This window comes from Folsomia candida, unplaced genomic scaffold (genome assembly GCF_002217175.1).
Source record: "Folsomia candida strain VU population unplaced genomic scaffold, ASM221717v1 Fcan01_Sc007, whole genome shotgun sequence".
In the NCBI taxonomy this organism is placed as follows: domain Eukaryota; kingdom Metazoa; phylum Arthropoda; class Collembola; order Entomobryomorpha; family Isotomidae; genus Folsomia; species Folsomia candida.
In genome coordinates, this window is record NW_019091199.1 from 765,725 (window position 1) to 785,580 (window position 19,856).

General features: G+C 37.3%; 7 protein-coding genes across 8 annotated transcripts; 5 read left to right on the forward strand and 2 right to left on the reverse strand.

The window, feature by feature from the left end:
- Nucleotides 1-91: 91 nt before the first annotated feature.
- On the forward strand, nt 92-1,018 carry LOC110852566. Its single transcript, XM_022100664.2, has 4 exons — nt 92-338; nt 419-538; nt 622-687; nt 771-1,018. The coding sequence occupies exons 1-4, from the start codon at nt 203-205 to the stop codon at nt 875-877; spliced, it is 429 nt and encodes a 142-aa protein (XP_021956356.1). The 5' UTR covers nt 92-202; the 3' UTR covers nt 878-1,018.
- A 48-nt stretch (nt 1,019-1,066) lies between these two features.
- LOC118436173 lies at nt 1,067-1,727 on the forward strand. The gene is made up of 2 exons (XM_035853662.1): nt 1,067-1,356; nt 1,431-1,727. Exons 1-2 carry the CDS (start codon nt 1,278-1,280, stop codon nt 1,691-1,693), a joined length of 342 nt encoding a protein of 113 aa, XP_035709555.1. The 5' UTR covers nt 1,067-1,277; the 3' UTR covers nt 1,694-1,727.
- On the reverse strand, nt 1,723-3,658 carry LOC110852049 (histone-lysine N-methyltransferase SMYD1). Of its 2 annotated transcripts, XM_022100014.2 has the most exons (5): nt 3,426-3,657; nt 3,323-3,366; nt 2,825-3,242; nt 2,401-2,729; nt 1,723-2,318 (listed from the first exon to the last, which is right to left on the reverse strand). In XM_022100014.2, the coding sequence occupies exons 3-5, from the start codon at nt 3,236-3,238 to the stop codon at nt 1,844-1,846; spliced, it is 1,218 nt and encodes a 405-aa protein (XP_021955706.1). In that variant the 5' UTR covers nt 3,239-3,242; nt 3,323-3,366; nt 3,426-3,657; the 3' UTR covers nt 1,723-1,843. The 2 variants fall into 2 exon arrangements, with proteins under 2 accessions (XP_021955706.1, XP_021955707.1); XM_022100015.2 differs by lacking the exon at nt 3,323-3,366 and having other exon boundaries at nt 3,426-3,658.
- A 1,581-nt stretch (nt 3,659-5,239) lies between these two features.
- LOC110852086 lies at nt 5,240-6,503 on the forward strand. The gene is made up of 3 exons (XM_022100063.2): nt 5,240-5,766; nt 5,834-5,918; nt 5,989-6,503. Exons 1-3 carry the CDS (start codon nt 5,689-5,691, stop codon nt 6,165-6,167), a joined length of 342 nt encoding a protein of 113 aa, XP_021955755.1. The 5' UTR covers nt 5,240-5,688; the 3' UTR covers nt 6,168-6,503.
- LOC118436172 lies at nt 6,384-8,707 on the reverse strand. Its single transcript, XM_035853660.1, has 5 exons — nt 8,289-8,707; nt 7,823-8,182; nt 7,406-7,761; nt 7,026-7,330; nt 6,384-6,943 (listed from the first exon to the last, which is right to left on the reverse strand). The coding sequence occupies exons 1-5, from the start codon at nt 8,607-8,609 to the stop codon at nt 6,726-6,728; spliced, it is 1,560 nt and encodes a 519-aa protein (XP_035709553.1). The 5' UTR covers nt 8,610-8,707; the 3' UTR covers nt 6,384-6,725.
- A 4,062-nt stretch (nt 8,708-12,769) lies between these two features.
- LOC110851998 lies at nt 12,770-14,433 on the forward strand. The gene is made up of 3 exons (XM_022099949.2): nt 12,770-13,010; nt 13,080-13,228; nt 13,321-14,433. The coding sequence occupies exons 2-3, from the start codon at nt 13,159-13,161 to the stop codon at nt 14,088-14,090; spliced, it is 840 nt and encodes a 279-aa protein (XP_021955641.1). The 5' UTR covers nt 12,770-13,010; nt 13,080-13,158; the 3' UTR covers nt 14,091-14,433.
- Nucleotides 14,434-17,617: 3,184 nt separating this feature from the next.
- On the forward strand, nt 17,618-18,897 carry LOC110852350. The gene is made up of 4 exons (XM_022100396.2): nt 17,618-17,894; nt 17,974-18,130; nt 18,228-18,313; nt 18,388-18,897. The coding sequence occupies exons 1-4, from the start codon at nt 17,832-17,834 to the stop codon at nt 18,598-18,600; spliced, it is 519 nt and encodes a 172-aa protein (XP_021956088.1). The 5' UTR covers nt 17,618-17,831; the 3' UTR covers nt 18,601-18,897.
- The last annotated feature ends 959 nt before the right edge of the window (nt 18,898-19,856 follow it).

The window sequence follows — 19,856 nt, forward strand, 5'->3', positions numbered from 1 at the left end:
CGACAGAAAATACGTACGTACGTATAAATATGTATGATTTATCTTGAAAATCTGTTTCCTTGAGCTGCAGAATTAAATTGAACAACGATGACAAGCTGGACTCAAAGTATGACACATCATGGACAACCTAAAAGTATAAATAGTTTTGCGATATCAAAATTAAACTCAATTCGAGTCAAGTTTTAAAATCAATAGTTCAATTATGAACCAACGAAGCGGTGCAAGTTATCTTTTTCCCATTCTACTGATAATAATAGCTGCTTTCGAGTGCTATGGACAATCAATGACAGACGCAACGTGCGCCAAGAAAAATCCTCCTGTTCCTACGGGATCCAAATGTATTTGGCAAAAAAACACTTACCAAGTTCAATTAATATTTGCTGATAGCACGTTAAAAATACACATTAATTTTTATCAGGGGTAAAAAATCCTAACTGTTCTAAGGGAGGTGCTTATAGGACGGGAAGTGGGACCTCGTCAGACCCAGAGTACCGCTGCCACTGTTGGGGCCATTGTGGTTACATTTGTGATCCAACAGGTATAAAATTAATTTGCCTCGTAATAATTACAAAATGCATCTTCATATTTTACATTGATGAGTAAAAATATGTACGCATGCAGCTTCCCAACAACCAGACGCAACTTCTTGCGGAAAGAAAAAGCCAAAAGTCCCCTCAGGATCAAAATGTAAAGACATAAAAAATAAATGCACTTGTTATATCTGTAGATATTTGTACACACATCGTTTCACTGTTGTGTAATTTTTACAGGGGTTGATGATCCCAGCTGCACTGCTGGGAAAGCGTACGACACTGACGACGAAGCCTACCATTGCCACTGTTGGGGTTATTGTGGTTACATTTGCGATCCAAAATAGAGGTCCAGAGGAACAGAGAGGACCGCTATTAAGTAATTTATAGCTAGCCAGGTGAAAATAGAAGTCAGAATGGCTACAGTTTACAGTTGTTCATGAAAGGATTATAGAAATGATTGAGAATAAAAAGTTAAAAATGATGCATTTTCAATTGCATTTTAAACATGCATTGTGAACATGATGCATGTTCACAATGCATCCCGGAACATAAACAAAAATTGAGTTAATAATTAGGCATCACCTGTTGGGTTTGTCTTGAATTGCAATTTGTCCCACTTTTGGAGGAAGAACGAAACCGTTATTCATTCATTGGCGAAAATTGCCAAGATTTTAGCTGTGATCATTCATTACTGGAGATCCAATATTTCTTTGCATAATATTTTAAGTATCTGAAGTATACGCTATGCAAATAAACGTTGTTCTTTTGTCTTGCTGGCTTGCATTTGCAGCAAGCTCCATCCTTGGAGGTCTCAATATCACAGGTGTGATATATTTATAAACAGGTCATATTTACAAAATAATTCTCAGGACACTTGGACACATTTTATCCGTTTAGATCCGAACAGTCTCGTGTCTGATACGACTGGGAAAGGCCGGAGCATGTTGGGGAATCTGGGATACGCCATGTTGGGGGTTGGAGCCGGGATGACGATGAAGACGGTCTACGACCAAGGAGGGCTCAACTGGAGGGGCGCTGCTGGAAATGGGACTCTTAATAGCGGAATCACTCCCCTCGTGACCTCGACCACTGAAGCACCAACAACAGCCACAGCTGCACCAACAGATTCAACAACCACGGCTGCACCAGCAGCAAAGTAAATAAAAAGAAAAAAAAATCTCAATAAAAACTCGAAATTAGTCGTACATTTATTGACGTCCTGGTTCATGTATCGCACAATATCTTTATTGAAATCACAATCAAATGGAGTCGTAAATAATAACAATTATGAATGCTAAACTATGCCATCGTCAACTCAACTCTTGCATAAGATAGTTGTCCACAAGTAGTTCGACATTTCCATTGAGTTGATTTTCATACTCGTTCTCTTTGGTCGTGGAATTGGCTTCGGTCTCTTCGTTACCATTTTCGTTGATAGAGAGCTTTGTAGTCAACTCCAACTCCACCAGCTCCTCCAGACATCGCGAACACGTGCAGTGGAAATAGAACAATTCGAGAAGCTCTGCTCTTCTTTCTTCAACCGTGTAGTGACCTGGACTGACATTGACGTATTGTATCGTAATGCTTTCGCCAGCAAGGATATTGCGAGCAGCATGAATCATGATAGCAATTCCAGAATCTTGAGAAGAATGTAACGATTCGTTCACCGAAGAGGAATTGTTGTTGTGCGATGCTGGGGGTTGAAGTTGAATCAATTTTCGGATAGTGTTTGGATTACAGTCGTGTGCAAATAGGGTTACTTTATCAAACAGAACGGACGAATACCTACATAGAAAATTAATGGATTAATGATAACTCCAGAAACTTTTTTTTAAAATTCCGTCCGTTTTTCCATTAATTTAATTACCTCTCCAAGTCATTAAATCCCCAAAAGGTGTTCACACTTAGGACGCCAACGACGTGATCCACGGTAGCTTCGTCAAACTCATTTCCTAGCCCACATTTGTCCAGGATAAAGTTTGAAATAAATTGGAGCATTTCTTTGGCTTTCATACTTTCTCCACGCGGACCGAGATGTGCTTCAAAAGCCAAGATTCGTGCCCATTTTTTGGGTGAATTCTTGCGAAGTAGGAGGCAACGAAGTGTTTCAATTGAAAAATATTCGTTGGGCAAACCCCGCGACTTGACATTGTTTTTAACAAGTATGTCACACTCATTCGAAGCGTGACAAGGATCCTGTTCAGTTAAAGCATACATTTACATATACATAAATCTTACATAACATATGTAGCAGAATGATGGTGACTACAATGCTAATAGATAAATCTGACCTGAGCACAAACATCACCGCAAACAGGCCACTTGCACCGTGGACACTTTGTCGAAAGGGCGACATCTCGATGGCAGGTGAGACAGAGTGGGAGCTTATCTGACGGCCCGTACGGCGAAACGAGGAGCGGTTTTTCGAGGATAATAAGCTCTCCCGTCTCAATCGGTCTCGACGCTACGACGTGATTCCCGTAAATTGGACTCTGATAGACCAGGCCAGGACCGGGGAAGGAGAGGTCGGTGGGAGTAGACGTCAGGTCCACCTGTTTGGAGGAGGCAACACTGGTCAAGTCCCAGTAGCGTCGCATATTTATACACGTAGGGCATGGAGTGGACGGAGATGGGGGTGACTGGCACAGGGGACATTGGCTGATGGGATGAGGTGGTTTCGCGGTGGGGAGTAGTTCAGGTCCCATGGAACTAAATAAAAATAAGAGAAAGTATGTGCGTTATAATCAACAAGTTGTAGAAGATGACAAACGCGTAAATGAATTACTTACGTTGTTAAGTTAACAAACTTTAGCCTTCAAATAATTATGTATAACTACGAGCACAAACTACAGAAGTAATTTCAGACTAACATATAACTCTGGCAGGTCTTACCAGGCCAAAAGGTGAGTTGAACCTGAATGCAATCTTGACAGCTGGTTGAACACATGGCGATCGTAGGAAAGGCGAGACGGCCACGTGGTGTGGGTGGTGGTGATAGGAAAGAGATCTGCTATTCAACTATCTCTCTCTGTAAAAAACGAGACGCCACTATTGCAATGGTTCACTCACAAGATCCCTCAGACTGAATGCAGTCAGACTGAATGTCAAGTCAACTCGTTTGGGTTGGATGATTCAACCGAGTCGGATGTGAAAAATTTTGCAGCGTAACTTCCATTACATGCTCGACATTGCATACTCATGATGATTTTTTTATCACTGGAAGTGTGATGTGAATTATTTTTGACACCCACGGCCACACTGTATCATATTTATGCTCGACGAGTGGGTATAACAATGTTCTCATCTTACTCATGTTCACAGATATTTACATGATTTTGTTTTTGTATCATGGGATGGTTTTAAATTTTGGTCACTTCATCAGGAATGTGTGGATCACAGAATTCATGACTTTTGCAGGTTTGACATAGATATGCCCCTCGACTCATTTTTCCAGTACGTGAACACGTGAACATCCGCATACCACAATCTTTAATCATGGATTGCACCTCTTGCAAAACATCACCTACTAATCTGTCAATCGGTATCCAGAAGTGCAAACAAAATATCAAGTCTCAAATATAGAATCGAGACAGAAAATAATAAATTAGCCGAGATTTATTCCTTCTCAGAATTTCATCCATTCGTTATTTTTAGGACAACAAGCAGCCGACATTCCAGAATAATTACAAGCATCAGTACATGCATACGAAATGTGTATAAACTGTATTGTTCCAATATATGTATGCAAATTAAAACCGGATTAACTTTTTCAAATTATTTCTTCCTGTGGTAAATGCCCAGAACTACAACTAATCGTAATTATGTACATTTTATGGCATGACATATTTATTCGAGCTCCAGTTTAAGGAAGTCTGTAAATATTTATATGCGGAATGATACACACTCGTCTCATCTCCCACGTATTTGCATACATATAAATTCTACGCTTCAAGGGAATGAAATACATCTAATTCTCATCGTGGCAATTCCAGTGGCTCAGTTGAGTGTTTTTAACTGGTGTTCAATTAAAGCTTGATTGCATGGTTTAGTGCATAAATTGCTCGATGAATATAATAATCATATCTAGCTGCTAAATTATTATTCCCTTCTATAATAAGAAATAGCGCATAAATCGTTGATTGAAGTGCAGAAAAAGAGAGGAAGATATACGACGTTTGGGAAACCCATCAGTTCAACCAACTAGATTTCCCCTTTAACTCCACACTTCTTTCTGATGCTGAAATACGTGATGTAAATTACGTTAGCGAAGATTACCAGGTATGGCAAAAACAAGTTGATGACGATGACGAATTCTACTCACGATGACGATGACGCTGATGGAATATTTTTTATAGATTGTAGCAAACACACATTGCGCCAAGTTTTACTAAAGTATGAACCCATGCTTTCAAATCGTTAAGTTTTACCAATTTGTTTATAAACTTTTGAATTGTCTTAACGCCCAACGCCATTGTGTGTATTTCTACGAAATGTATAAGCTCAAACATCACACGATGAGTTATCCTTACACAAACAAATGAAAAGCATGAATCACTTTTTAACTCTAACACCATTCATATTTTCATGAACAAGTATCGACTAACTTGGCCAATATAGATATGAGCATGAATTGACTATATGGATAAACGTATGTATGTACATGCATGGGATGAAAGAGCATGGATAGTGGCGTTGATTCTCCTTTGTGCGTATTCAGTTCAGGATGGTTTAGGGCGAACGAAGCAAAGCACAGGGAAATAAAGTTTGGAGTCACGGAATAATAAAGCCCCGATATTTTGTCTTGTTATACTTGTTGCAACGTATACTTCCGTCCAGCCAAGCTCTGTGAATCATCGTAAAATAGAAGGATAGACATATTAAAGGAACAAGGCAGCTGCATCGCAAGGACGAAATACTAGGATCCCTTTAAAAATAAGTGCACCCAACCATCCAGCACCACCGAAGGACGCGTCCCTTCTGCATCTGCCATTCCACGAGCAATCCACCCACCATTGAACCCACACACATTCGTTCATTACATAAAATCTCAATCCCACTTCCAGCTTAAGTGCAACGACGACACGGACTTTTCTAATACTCAAATCTAAGTTTTTTTCGTTTTAAATTTATTTTATTTCTGCAAAAGTTTAAAATCATGGCTGTTCTCCACGATCTAAGCGAATCGTTTATATTCCTCCCAATTTTGGTGGCCTTTCTTATTCTAGGACTTGTGGTGAGTGGAAGAATAATGTGATAATTTAAACTGTGACTAATATTTCATGTACTAAATAAATTTTTAGATTGCTATCGTCTCAGTAATTCGTAGGCAGCAGAGGATACGAAGGAATGAGCGATTATCTGACACCTTCCTCCCACCATTTGTTGGTAAGCAATGTCACTCTACTTTTTTTAAAAGTATGGCTGGAAACAATTCTATATTTTCATTATTTTTCAGGAGGGAAGATTCCCAAGGAGGAAACGTACGTAGTTCCACGAGACTGGAAGCCGAGTATGAACAATCGCGTCTACGCCCCGCTTTCAATCCCCATCGAGGAGCCACGGTCATCCTCGTCTCAGAAATTCGTCCAGTCAATCATTCACGTTCTTCCGCCTCGTTCCTCCGACTTTGTTTAACAACAGTGCAAACAGAAGGCTGCGGCGTTTCCTGTCAACTTGGGGAAATATTTGTAATGAGTTCCTTATCTATTATTTAGTCGCACATAAGATGTCGGACGTACATATGAACAAATAGTGTTTGTTGAGCTTAAAACAACTCGGAGGCAGCTACTCTCGATAAATATTTACCTAAATATGTATGCGAGATTTTAGTGATGAGGATGTACACATTTCTTGTTTGATTGTCATGTTATCATTTCCACTACGTGTATGTATACTGGAAGCATTCTATCTTTCTTACATTTTACATGTTGTAAAACTATATGTTAAAAATAAATCTTAATTTATAAATTGTATTCGTGTTATTACTCATTTTTTTTTAATTCATACCGGCGAATTAGTTTATTTGATGATTCATACTGTACTGTATCAGATCGAGTTGTAAATCCAATTAACATAGTATACTACATATAAACACTGTAGGTATACGCAACTTATTTATTACATACAGAAAGATTAGCCATCACCTTATCAAATTATGAATGTCACTGAATATCCACCAAATACCTAATGAAATCAACTTTTCCCGTTATTTGATTCTAGGAACTGAACTTTCTTTTCTTTGATAGATCCATTTCGATGAGTTTTTTCCAATTCTTTGACCAAGAGCTCCAACTCCTCATGTAGAATTTTAGTGTATAAATCAGCATCATCCATACTTCTGAATGCCTCATCGTACAGAAAGACACTTATGTCCACTTGGTCGCCTCGAGTGAGAGGGGTCAAAATGGCTCCTTAATAAAAATGTTGTTATCAATGAGATTTGACAAGCAACTTCTTTGTGAGATTCAAATAATATTAATTTTTAGTTCTTGCCTCTGTAACCCATGTTTCCCTCTACGTGAACCAAGAAATACAGGTTTGTCACCCTAGCTCCGAGAATATTGTACTCCAACGGTGAAAATATGAAGGGATTAAATGTAGTTGCATATGCATTTTCGTCAATTTTAACCTTATCAACAAGAAAATTTGGGATGAAGAAATCCAGAAACATGTTTTTCATTAACATTATAGCTGATGAAAACTCCGACTTTTCAAAATCCTCTACTCGATCATGAATCGTCTGCAATTGTTTTAGTCGGCTACTTTCTCTCAATGGAATACCAATGGTGCACAGAGATCTATAATAAAAAATTGAATTATTAATTAATTAATCTTGTTCATGTTGGTAAATTGATCTCTGCGTAGATTCTTACACATGGGTGCAGAAATTCCCCTGGTCTGCGGGGTGATTGGGTGCAGGTAATGGGCAAGAAAGTGGACCATCACTTCGAGCATAGTCGCCATCCCATTTTCCCAATTTGATCAACGTCTTCCTTATCGTGCTCGCATGGAGGGACATCAGAATTGGAGAAATTCTGCACCCAGTTTGTTTCCATATTTGCCTCAGTTTCCTAAAGTCCAACGTAGTTTTGGACCATACTGGTTTCAATGGAGGGTGTACGGATCGCTTGTCTTCGACCGGGTGATATGGGTGAATATTCATATTTAATGTTTTCATATGCTTCATGTAATTCCAAACGAGGACGGGGAGTTTGGCGAAAATTTTTGTCTACAACGATAAAAAAATTTCAATATATTTTAAAAAAATTTCCAAAATTATGCATGTTCACCTTGTACAATAGTCCACGTGGCTTTGCAGAGTCTGGAATCCGGTACGTGGGTTTGTTGTTGGTGAGGATGCCTACAAGATTTCGAACAGAGTACGCGTCGACAAGGCCGTGGCTCATTTTTAAGATCATTGTGCTCCTCCCCTTCTGAGTGTGGTGAAGCAGCACAATTTCCCATTTTGGAACTGGGCCTTGTAAATTGGACTTGTCGTTTGCGATCCGATTAATGGCTTCGTTTTCAGTTTCTGTACCAGTGTCCTCATCGTATTCTTCCTCTCGAATGTGACGATTTAGGTCAAGTGGCACTCGCATCCTGAACTTGTAGCCCAGCACAGTAGCAAAGGTGGAGTGGAAAACTGGAAACTGAATTAATAAATAAATACATCAGCGAAATCTCTCATTTTTATTCAAGAAATACAATATCCTTGAACGTCCATTATATTACGACTGTAAACATTTATCTAACAACCTTAGAGTCCTTTCCATCCTTAATGAATGTGTCGTCAAAGTGAGCCCGAAGTTTGACCAGGTTGATTAGCTCATCACTGACAAAGGCATAGGCTATCATACAAACAAAGTCATTGTCATTTGTGACAAACGTGGCATCCATAAAACCCAAGGAATCAAACAAACGTGTCCCATCTTTGTATTTGAGTTTTATGTAGAGCAAGACAAAACTTTTCCAGCACGCTAAAAATATTACACTAAACGCCACAAAAGGAAATACTAGGAGCCAAATTATAATTCCAGCAGTTATTTGTTTGAATTCCTGAAAACATTGTTGCAGCATTATGCCAATATTTTTATCAAATAAATATGACACTATTTTAAATAAAATTGACTTTAAGGAAATGAAAATGTTTAGCTGGTGAGTATGCTGGATGAACATACTAATATTGGCGATGAAATGACGCACGTTTTATTCTGAAAATCACTTATGAGCCAGAAAAGCGTATCCATTTCTTGGTCTAGAATTAGCGTAATAATATTTTAAAACCTCATCATTACGCATTAGAGAGGCATTGTCATTAACTTGAAGAAAACTGCGAAGGTCATGAATTTATTTTTGGTTCGGGCAATTTTGCCGAAACTGATTCACAGAGTAAAATCGACATATATATTAAGGATGTGCATTCTTTGACATATCCTTAATAAGGATGCACTTATGCAAGTACATATAAAACTACACATGCTTTTAAGGCATCACTTCATTATAAACTATGGAAAGATACATATGAACAAGCAGTTTTGCTAAATTTAATTTAAGATTTACTATGAAAATGTGTTACTAAATTCATTGGAGTTGTTCCGTTGTACCTCGACCCATTGCAATTATTAGTAATAAGCATCAGTAGCAATTGTTGTGATATTGGGGAATACCATGATATTGCACAGTTATCCTAATCATTAAACTAACTGCCATTTAAGTTCGGAACTATTCGGTTTAATACCGCGTTTAATTCTATCATGAAGGAACAAATAATCATTTGAATAATGTGCCACCAAACGCCTATAATTGTGTATGTATCTACAAATCTACCCTAGAAACAATAGCAGAGAAATCAAAACAAAAAACTCTCATTTTAATGATTATGAGCCATAATTAGTGCATTCATATTGTGGAATTAGTGCATTCATCGTGCATTAAACAGTTTTTGACAAGACATTTTTTGCAGCAGAATTATTTAATTAGGTATTTCAACCTTCTTATTCACTCAAAATTCATTTCTGGCAAGGCAGTGAAGTATGTAATAATAATTTAATGGCACAAAAATCCAGAATACTTTATGACTGATATGCACGATTGTTTGAATTTTAGTATCTAATTTTGTAAGTAACGCTTGGGAGAATAGAATTTATAGAATCATAAAGTATCAAGTAATCTTGACTGATATGAATAAAATCTTTTGACCCCGTCCATTTTTACATGTTGGACGGATCTAGAGTTAGATATGATTCTATTTATGCATTCATCTTAAGTTTATATGCATCATTATCCATTCCCACATATCTTCTATATTATAAGCTGGAAATGTCTGTCCACAACGGAAGTGAAAGTAGGTGAAAGTTCATTTGCAACTACGACCACATTCCATGGCATCTCTTTTCACTTCAGACATCTCAATTTTAGATTTTGAATGTTGAACACGAATATGATAACCGTTTCGACCTATGACAACCAACCCAGTGACCGTGTGGGTTAGGTCAAGGTCAAAAACATAGGACAAACGCTCGCCCAGCGGGAGACAGGCTTATACGCTACATTTTACATAACTCGGCAACAAAGTGTCGTTGAATCTACTATAAATTCAAGAATTTTCCATTCAAGGTTTTCCATTATAGTGCGAAAAGACTTGTGACCTACTTGTAGTTTTATATATTCCAATGTAATTAACACATATTTCACTAATTGCAATATTTACAATAATCAATGTATGTAGTTCAAGTCTTTATGCGAAGATTTAGAAATTTAAAAAACACTGTTGCCCTCTTACCCACGACTACATCATATCTTCCATTGACCAGTAAATTTCGGCTTTCTTTTTAATAGTTCATAAGAAGAAGGGAAACGGTTTGTATTAAGCAAAAATTTTGTGTAATCAGCGGTGTCTCCGTGTCAATAAAATTTGACGAAAATCGTGCCTTGAGGGTCTGCATTGAGTTTAACTTTCGTTGATAATAATTTCTGGGTTGTCCGATAAAACTGTTTCTTCGCCACTTCCACAACTGCTCTTGTGATTTTATTCGCATCAATGAAGCCACCATTTGAATGACAAAAAGCCCAGAAAAAGCTGTTAGAAATGCCATTGGAAAAACTAGAAAGCCTGGAAATGGAATTTCTCCATGAAATTTAATGATTGCAAAAAATGCCACAATTTCTACTACAGGACCGATGCAAATGGCAGATGAGAGGATTCGAATTCGACCAAAGTCATTTAATAACTTCTCCATCACTTGCAGTTTCTGGTAGCTTGAAATACTGACGAAGACATTGTCCTCAATGTTCTCCAAATATCGGAGAATGCATTGAATGGTTACGAGATAGATGAAGAAGTAGTAAATCAAGCCACAGTGCATTATTGTGTTGTTGTGGTGAAAGTCGACCAGAAGCAGGAATACTCTTCCATTGGTCCAACCGTTCTGCTCAGACACGCCGCAATTTCTACAATCCAGGACGATTGATCCAAGAAATGGGGGAGCACATGAATCCACCATTAGTCGAACTGTGTTCACGGCAGGAAATGTAGCTGAGACCGCAGTGATTGTTATCAGTAGCTGCTTAATGAGCAAATCCAATTTGCCAGCTTTCCATTCTTTCTGTTGATCTAATGCATGTATGCAAATAAAAAATTGTACATAAGGATCTTAGATTAATTAAGTAAGCACACTGTTCTAATTTGGGCTTATTAGAGAAAATATGAAATCATTTCTGTGTCTACATAATTAATTATTAACTAACTTGACCCTATTTGCAAAAAAATATGGTAATAATTTTACACAGAGTTTGAGGCCAAAATGCCACGCCCATACAATCGACCATTCTCAAGCCTTCACTCACTACTACAAGTTCTTCGATGTTTTCGGCTAGAAAAATGACATATTACAAATTTCAGGATGAAATTAAACAATGCGCTTACTTAATCCGTAATTAACGTAAGCGTGTAGCCTTACTTTTCATGAAATCGTCGTCCAACTTTAAAAGCGCATTAAAAACCGGGGTGACTTTTGCATTGGGCTCCCAGCTCGTGCTCCACAATAGAAGGACGAGGTCTGCAGCAATTATAACGACGCCCTCCATGGCCTTACCGCTACAGCCGTCGATCTGAAGACGACACACTGGATGAACATCACGCAGAGATAAACCCATTGCGAAAAGTGCAAAAGTCGTCGATACCAACGAGTGAATAATGATTCGGAAACCAAAAGTAGGTTGTTGGCATCGTCAAACTCAAATGGGAAGCAGCTTAAGATTTTAAGAATTTTGAGTTGGAACTTTATAAGCGAAAGGTAAATTTTCAATGCCATCTTTCCGACTTTTAAGAATTGAAATAGACTCTGGACTTGGTATATAAAGTCATTCACATGTATACAAAAAATCTGTAATTTCGTCAGTAGTATGAATTTGAGTATAATTGTAAAATAAATATACATTGATTGATGTTGAACCCTTACGTATCCTTAATTGGCAGACAGGATTGTTTGCTGAAACAATTTTCTGGGGACCACATGCCCCGTTATAACACAAACAGTAAATATTGGGAATATACTTTTTCGCAATGTTGCATGGAGAAACTTTGTTTTTAAAAGGCTAAAAGTGGACGTTATTTGTTTAATAAATTGCAGCCATTTCGCTTTCTGTGCTTAATAGTTGTCAATTGGAATATGTATGTCTGAATTTCGCTACTGTCTGTTTTTTTTGCAAATATGCAATGTTTTTGAAAATTTCGAAAATTCACATGGCGGCATTTAAAATACATGTACATTATTAGGAACCAAAAACAGAAGTGTTTCCAAGTCTGGTTCTGAAGATATTCGGAAAAGGATATTGACTCTTGTTTGTGGTGTTCCATAAAAACGAGTCAATTAATCGTAGATATTTGCATATGTACGCATAAGTGTACTGACCTACATTCATATGTACCATATTATACAAAGCGAATTATAAACCAATCTAAAATAAATAATATTTATTATGAACGTTTAGAAATTTGTCATTTGTTTCGGTTTGTCTTGTGAAGTTCCGTTTATGGGGGGGGGGGGGTTCACTGCATTGATGGTGGTGGTGAGGCAGATGAGACGATCGTCGTCGTTGTTGTACATGGAAATAAATTGCGTCTTGGAGGCAAGGTGAGATTTGGTGAGACAAAGTCAGGACAGGTTTTATTGCACGTATCAAGATACAGGCAGTCGACTCCCTGTCGATGGTCACTCTTGTTCTTACTTATATACCATACGTATACCTATTTAGTCTACTTATATGTCTAACCGGTTATTGGGTGGTAAGAGTTGTAAGAATTATAAGAGTTGCCTTTTTGACATAGTGATCATTGATCACTAACACAACTACGAAAAGGAGATAGTGAGAGTTGCAGATCTAAAGAACCAGTTTTTCAATAAGGATTTGGCAAAGATCACCTCTTCACAGTCTTATCGATCTTATGTGTGTACAGAGGATCGATTATCACTCAATGTGGGCAGTAAAGATTATTTGAGTTGATAAGACCGAAATGTTGATATTACATATGTACAAATATTGCAGGTTGTGTTGGTGCAATATTGCAGTTCTCTTTTGTATTGTGTTGCTGAATTGTGCTGCGTATTAGCAATTAGCAAACATTATGGATAGGAATCAAACTCCCAATAAAAATAGAAATCAACAACAATCTTCTGAAAATTCAGATGGACCAGGTGAATCCATTTTAATTTTAAACATACGTATTCGAACTTCATCTTGGTTAGTGAGAGATTCTGTTAATTGATTCTGATTCTGCTTAAAATAGGCTGGGGAACAATATTCGGTGGCATTGGGCTTGCGTTGGGTGCCGCTGCTGCTGCGGGGGCAGTCCTGATTAGTCGCCACTCGGAAGAATCGTCATCTTCATCGTCATCTCGTGTTACCAGAACGACGTCGTCCTCCGATCAGCCTAATCAAATAAGGACAGAATTCCAGAGCACTTCCTTCCACTCGAGAACTGTCCACAACCCGATGCCATCGAGTCCTGAGAAACCTGAGGGGAATTGTCTCATTCTTGCAGTTGACGCCAGCCCTGTAAGAGGTGGTGCCATTCTTCGGATGTGCAGTGCCAGCCGAAAACTAATCTACTTTTACTCGGTTGACTGGTCCAGATATTTAAACTTTCCACATGAGTCAGACAAATTTGAAATGGTTAACGCACTTCTCGCTTTGCTTTCTTTGAAACAACAAATTAATTCTTTGAAGACGGAATGTTGGCAAGAACTTGTTTTGAAGACGGACAATAATTTCATCAACACGACAAGATATGTTGACCCTGAAGATGACCGTCTATTGCGACGATTTAAGGCTGAGATATCTGAGCTAAATGTTACCCTAGAGCATGCAAGGCAGAGATATGACTTTGATATGAAGAATTCCAATCAGTTATCAAAAAGTGGAGCTAGCGAATGGGTTCGGCACAACTTACAAGAAGATTACAATGAATACACAGTGATCGATATGTCAGATGAGGCTGAGAGTTATTTAGGAAGAAATCTAAATATGGTCCCCACCAGGTATCACGTCTCTCGTTGATTTCATAACGAAATCGGAATTATCATGAGTTTTTTTAACTGCTTGTATGGTTAAAACAGATTAATTTTACAAGCATGCGTCTGGAGTATTTATGTAAATAGAGCATTATTGGTTTTAAGGAATTCAAAAAATTGGTAAATAAATGCAAATATGAAGGCTAAACCTTTTATGTACCCTTAAAATGTATTAAGACCTTGAGTTATGAAAAGATTTATTCTGAAATTTTTGAAAAAAATATCTTTGTAAATATATGTAAATGCTCTGTTGGATTACTAAATCGTTAATGTATTATCACATTTGGTAAGAATGCATAAATTTCTGTGTTACGTTTTTTAAAAAAAAACTTTATCTGTACTTTATTTGTACATGTAATTTAGTGAAAATATACCATCATATAAAACGTTCTCTGCAAGCACAACCTAATAACCAGGGCCGTCCTATCACGCTTAATAATCAGAAATGAATTCAGTGGAACTGAAATAACTCGACACGACTTTGCTGCATATCGTAGCCACACAATCCGTTTTGCATGAACTAGTTCCGCCTTTCTCCAACACGACTGCAGTCCCATTGACCTTTGTCGAACTTTCGCTGCTGTTTCCAGGACCATGATGAGGATGGAGACGTAGGTGATGAGTAACATTGGAAACACTGCGTATGCCGGCATTCCTAACGTCGAATAGAATTTTAAGGTTCCAAAAAGCGAGAGAGTCGTGCCGACGATGTTGATCGCGATTCCTCCAGGAAGCAGGGCATAGCATATCGTGTTTTTGAATAAGGTAGCTAAAACCTGTACTTGACGATAAATGAAAATTTGGTCGAAAAGTGCAAGGTCAAAACTGCAGGCTGTCCTGGGTCTGGGCGTAAATCTAAAAAAACTCCAGTTTATAAAATTTCGCAAAACATTATCAAGTTATACATAATACATATTTATATTTCCCATAAATCGAACTTAACCTGATAACTTTAATGTAGCACAATAAACACTGCAGCTCTAAGATTATTGTGAGGCCAAAGAAGAAAACGCATCCAAATAGTTGGGTAAACATCCAAATTTCGAAAATGAAAAACGGAAACTTCTTTAGCCCTGTGGAATTTTTATCCACAAAAAGTGATCCCACAAAGGCCGGATTTGCAGGCATGAACCAAAAGAACATGGGGAAAATTATAGGAGATAGCACTTGACCTAAGAGCATGACTGCTGCCACAACGGCTGGAGTGTCTGTCATGCGTTGCCGATAAAAATCATTTTCTGGATGGAATTCATAAATACTTAAATTCGTAACTTTGAAATGACGAAAGGCTGAAAAGTAAGCTACTAAAATACAATTTACCTTTCAATTTGTCTTCGAAAGTGATGAAACTATTCACCATGTTTCTTACACTCGTACATTTTACAACCATTGTGTGCCTGCAGTGAAGTGCAACTCCGTATATCACTATCCAAAATATGTGAATAAGCTTGGCTGGGATCGACGTTTTTCGCGACGTTTGAAAGAATCGGGCAACAATGAAAATTGCATACGATATCAAAATGTAGGTCGAGCAATTAAAAATTGACTTCCGCAAAGGACTCGTGTGTTTCAAAGCGTGTGTCCGGGTATTCCAAGAATAAGGGATGTTCCCAAAAAAAGATGCCATTTTCACAATCATGGCCAAATACGGGAGACAATTTCCAGTAAACATGACGCCCAAGTAGTTTGAAGGATATGCGTAGTTGCGAGAGTCAGCTTGACATGAACACAGCTTATAATTTAGCCTTTGGGCGAGTGTATGCCATTTTTGGTGTTTATTAAAAAGTAATTCGTCCGCGTGTGGAGCGACCTTTATCCACTATAACATTTGACATGGTTTGTCGATTTCGGGAAATAGCTTCACTAAATCATAAAAACTAGGATTGTGATAATAAACTAATTAGAAAACCCTATTGATTGACATGATCCATTACCGCAAAACAGAGTGCCATGACTAATATCATATTTTAGGATTTTTTGCCGGTGATGATAAGGTACGTTAATACTAAGATGCTTCTGTCGTACCCAATATATTTTCAAAGCGAATCCCAGTATATTTATTCATACGAATGTATTTATGAACCATGTAATTTTGTCTGAATACCTGACTACTTCTAAATGTCAGAGTACATAAATATTTATCCAGGCTTGTGTTTTTTCATGCAGTTTGGCATGAACGTATCGTAACTGTACTTTTGCTGTCGGGCTTAATTAATATCTGTTAATAATGATGGAACGAAATGGGAGGTTTTGATTCATCACTAATTGATTGGTGTCCATTGATAAGCACACAAATGGGAGGAATTACGTATAGTCATCTTTTAGCGAAGAAGTAAGAAAATACTTTTAGTACGAAGGGTACAGGTTTTCAGAATGGAAAAGGAAGTGCTATTTAGGGTAATAAATAACGTATTATATTTGCTACAGAATACATCATGCATACAAATAAAACTCATATTTTTATATCACTGTTGTATTCGTTTATGAATGTAAGTCATTGCGTTTAGTTTGATTGAAAAGCGCATTTGGAGATTATTTACATACGTTAATATCAATGAGCTTGAACGGGATATCTTTGTCCAAGCTACATATAATAATATTTAAACAAATTAGCATTTAATTGCATTACATTCTTGAGTTACTGGGGAAAATTGGAAACCAGAGTAAATGCCTACTTTTCAACTAGGGGCATTATTCTGATCTACGTAATTTAATTATTTGTCTTACAAAATACGAATATTATTCGTAATCTTCGTTAAAGCCATGTTTCGAGCCACTATTCAATCAATAAATCCATAAATTTATTAAATATTCAGAATTTTTCTCGCTTATTTTGGTGGCTACTGGCTGTTGTTATATAGCTCTATGATTTTGGTGGTGGGTTTATAAATTAACCGTCGTCTGAAATTGTTACCGAGGACGATTTCACTCCTCAGGAATCTCAAAGTAGTCTTTCGTCCTTTCCGAGACTTGCATGCTTACTTTTATTATGCATTCTAGGTTACTATCTACAACATCCTTGCGAAGAAAGAGGTTGGGAAATATTGCAGTTTATATGAGTGTAAGTCAAAACAGGTCCAAGAGATCGAGAAGAAACTCAGCAATTTGTACGTTTGATATGTTCTATGTCTATGCAAAATTTTCCAACTGAAAGCTCGAAAGTTTGAAAATCACAAGCATAATACAAAAATAACTCAAAGTTGCAAAAAAATCAGCTAATGCAAACAAGTTTATCTCCCAATTGAGACTAGTTTTCTACAACCTAGTAAAGCAACCTAGCAATTCGACAACCGATACATATACATATTTATATGCATATACCAGCCCTGTCCAGTTACACATGTACATGCACATAAAACGAAAAACGATACTTGTCGTACTTGTTGCATGCCATTTTTAAGCAACTTATCGCGTATACACGCATGCAGAATTCTCTTTAGTAACAACATACAACGACAAAAGAGCGAGGTTGCTTCGTAATATCAACGCTATGAGGTTATTTTTTTGCATTGTTTCTTTGTGCCGGACTGGGCCCACTATACATTCTGCTTTGTCCGTAAATAGTAGAAAAAACTTGTTTGACTGGAAATTAGGGTGAAATACTGACTGAGGAGGTGTAAAACTTGGCATTTTGTTTAGTATAAAACTTGTCCTGAACAAATTACGTAGGGTCCAGCGTAGTAACAACAACTTTTTGCTTGTTTTGTTTGTCTAATTTTTTTGAAAAATGCATCCATGTTGTGGGAACGACCTACAGCGAGGAACGAAGATAATCGGAATTGTAGAAATCGTATGTTGTTAAATAAAAGCAGTTAATAATAAATCAGAATATTTGTAATTTAAAACAATTGTTTACTATTAATTTGTAGGTTTGGTATGCTCTACAACTCTTCTTCGTTGTAATCGCTTTGGTCTTCATGGTTGTTTTGGGGGTATTTGCTGTGAACGAGTCCAATAAACAGGGTGAAAATACAAATGACGAAAATGACAAACCTCCGGTGGCAGTCCTGGTAGCTGGACTCGCAGGTAAATATCTTACAGTCGTTTCTTTAATACCTAAATAGTGTGAGAGACTTGTATGCAATGTAAAAGAATATCTATATGACTTTCTTCAAAATTGCAGTGCTAGGGATTGTTATGCTAATCTCTTGTCTCACCATCACAATTTCTATCATTTTTGGAGTAATTCTGCTCAAGGGATCTAACCAGGTTAGAACTATTTTATTTTAAAATGAGTATAAGTAAGCGCACGAATTTTCAGACTGAACTATTTTTCGACACAGAGAGAAATTGGAAAATGCAAAGCCTGGATGATCTTCCGATGTGTCATGTGGGTCCTGTCCCTACTTTCGCTTTTGGCCGGTTTTGTTCCTGGCTTGTGGGAAGTGCTAGTGAGTCCGTACTTTATTTGGGTCACCTACACTTTCATCCAGGAACTGAAGAACGAATCGCCACGAAGCGAGGGTGTCGTTTACCATCAGGCCCAAAAGGTCTGAGTTTCTAATTTTATACGCTCCTTGCAGGGTGACCACTTTAATAAGCTGAACCTCTTTTTAAATAATCGGAAATATGATTGGATAGTATGAACACTTTATGTTCTCTAAGCAGTATTCGTACTTATTATCTTCTTTGTTACTCTTATTAGTAGGATGGCATTTATAAATATCTACATGTAATGAATTTGAGAACGTTAAATCCTCGATTTGAATGATTTGTATGCTTATATAATGTGTATATATATCATGAGCAATATTGCCTTTGACAATAAAAATTAAATGCCACCAAAAAGGAAAGTTCTTTCTTTCATATTGTTTTCCACGATTGTTTTGTGTCATAAATGGTAAATTAAAAAAAATATTTAAATGCTTAACTTATTAAAACACTAATAACGTAGAATGTAAAACAGAATAAATGCGTACAACTGGGAAGTGCTACAACGTAAGTAGGGCAGGTTGATTAAACAATGTCGACGAAAACAATGACAACCAAAATTTTCAATTCAAGGCGACATTTATCATTATATTCCACCCTTGCACTTTCGTGGAAGTTATTACTGTGCATATTGAACTTACTTAAGCACTTTAATTTGGTGTACTTAATAATTTCGTCGGGAAGAAATGTCGCGTTCACTTGTCTTAGTACTCGTTGTCGTTATCGTTTTCATCGAAGCCAATGGACAGGTGAGTTTAATTGCCTCATTACATCCAATTTGTTGTCAATTTATCATGTGTCTTATCCGTCATCAATATATGTATGATTTCCTCTTATGATCTAAAAATTACAATGGAAATTCTCACGTAAAAATTATGCCACTAATTTTTATAATTTGTGCAGAGTAATTCTCGACCTAAACGTGACCGTGACGAGGCGGGCTTTGCTGGACAATTGTGCGTATTTTTAAAATAATTTTAAAAATGATTAACGTGTTTCTTTAGGCTAAATGTATATCATTTTAAGATGCGTGTTGGCGTGCAACCAAAAAACATGTGGCAAATTCCAAGGGCAGGTGGCCAGTTTGAACGGAAAAGCGCTGATTGACCGCTGCCTTACTGTCTGTACTCAGGCCCTCATTGAAAGTGAAAGGAGCCGAAAGCGACTTACAAATTTATGTTGATCCATCCTTCCAACAAACACGCTCAGAAACTGCTGTGTTTCATGCTCAAAAATTTATATCAAAATTGATACAATAAACTCGGCACATGTTTTCAAATTAACGAGCATGTCGCCAAAGGAAATCAGTCGGTACATATTT

Excerpts from the sequence above, each read along its gene's own strand:
- LOC110852566 (XM_022100664.2), top strand. The coding sequence starts at position 203 with ATGAACCAACGAAGCGGTGCAAGTTATCTTTTTCCCATTCTACTGATA. Across the intron at positions 539-621 it reads TTACATTTGTGATCCAACAG|CTTCCCAACAACCAGACGCA; the intron begins GTATAAAATTAA and ends GTACGCATGCAG. Across the intron at positions 688-770 it reads AGTCCCCTCAGGATCAAAAT|GGGTTGATGATCCCAGCTGC; the intron begins GTAAAGACATAA and ends TAATTTTTACAG.
- LOC118436173 (XM_035853662.1), top strand. The coding sequence starts at position 1,278 with ATGCAAATAAACGTTGTTCTTTTGTCTTGCTGGCTTGCATTTGCAGCA. Across the intron at positions 1,357-1,430 it reads TGGAGGTCTCAATATCACAG|ATCCGAACAGTCTCGTGTCT; the intron begins GTGTGATATATT and ends TTATCCGTTTAG.
- LOC110852049 (XM_022100015.2), bottom strand. The coding sequence starts at position 3,238 with ATGGGACCTGAACTACTCCCCACCGCGAAACCACCTCATCCCATCAGC. Across the intron at positions 2,730-2,824 it reads GCGGTGATGTTTGTGCTCAG|GATCCTTGTCACGCTTCGAA; the intron begins GTCAGATTTATC and ends TTAACTGAACAG. Across the intron at positions 2,319-2,400 it reads GGATTTAATGACTTGGAGAG|GTATTCGTCCGTTCTGTTTG; the intron begins GTAATTAAATTA and ends TTTTCTATGTAG.
- LOC110852086 (XM_022100063.2), top strand. The coding sequence starts at position 5,689 with ATGGCTGTTCTCCACGATCTAAGCGAATCGTTTATATTCCTCCCAATT. Across the intron at positions 5,767-5,833 it reads TTCTTATTCTAGGACTTGTG|ATTGCTATCGTCTCAGTAAT; the intron begins GTGAGTGGAAGA and ends ATAAATTTTTAG. Across the intron at positions 5,919-5,988 it reads CTTCCTCCCACCATTTGTTG|GAGGGAAGATTCCCAAGGAG; the intron begins GTAAGCAATGTC and ends ATTATTTTTCAG.
- LOC118436172 (XM_035853660.1), bottom strand. The coding sequence starts at position 8,609 with ATGCTGCAACAATGTTTTCAGGAATTCAAACAAATAACTGCTGGAATT. Across the intron at positions 7,331-7,405 it reads GGGAATTTCTGCACCCATGT|ATCTCTGTGCACCATTGGTA; the intron begins GTAAGAATCTAC and ends TTTTTATTATAG. Across the intron at positions 6,944-7,025 it reads GGGAAACATGGGTTACAGAG|GAGCCATTTTGACCCCTCTC; the intron begins GCAAGAACTAAA and ends ATTTTTATTAAG.
- LOC110851998 (XM_022099949.2), top strand. The coding sequence starts at position 13,159 with ATGGATAGGAATCAAACTCCCAATAAAAATAGAAATCAACAACAATCT. Across the intron at positions 13,229-13,320 it reads TGAAAATTCAGATGGACCAG|GCTGGGGAACAATATTCGGT; the intron begins GTGAATCCATTT and ends TGCTTAAAATAG.
- LOC110852350 (XM_022100396.2), top strand. The coding sequence starts at position 17,832 with ATGCATCCATGTTGTGGGAACGACCTACAGCGAGGAACGAAGATAATC. Across the intron at positions 18,131-18,227 it reads CCTGGTAGCTGGACTCGCAG|TGCTAGGGATTGTTATGCTA; the intron begins GTAAATATCTTA and ends TCAAAATTGCAG. Across the intron at positions 18,314-18,387 it reads TGCTCAAGGGATCTAACCAG|AGAGAAATTGGAAAATGCAA; the intron begins GTTAGAACTATT and ends TTTTCGACACAG.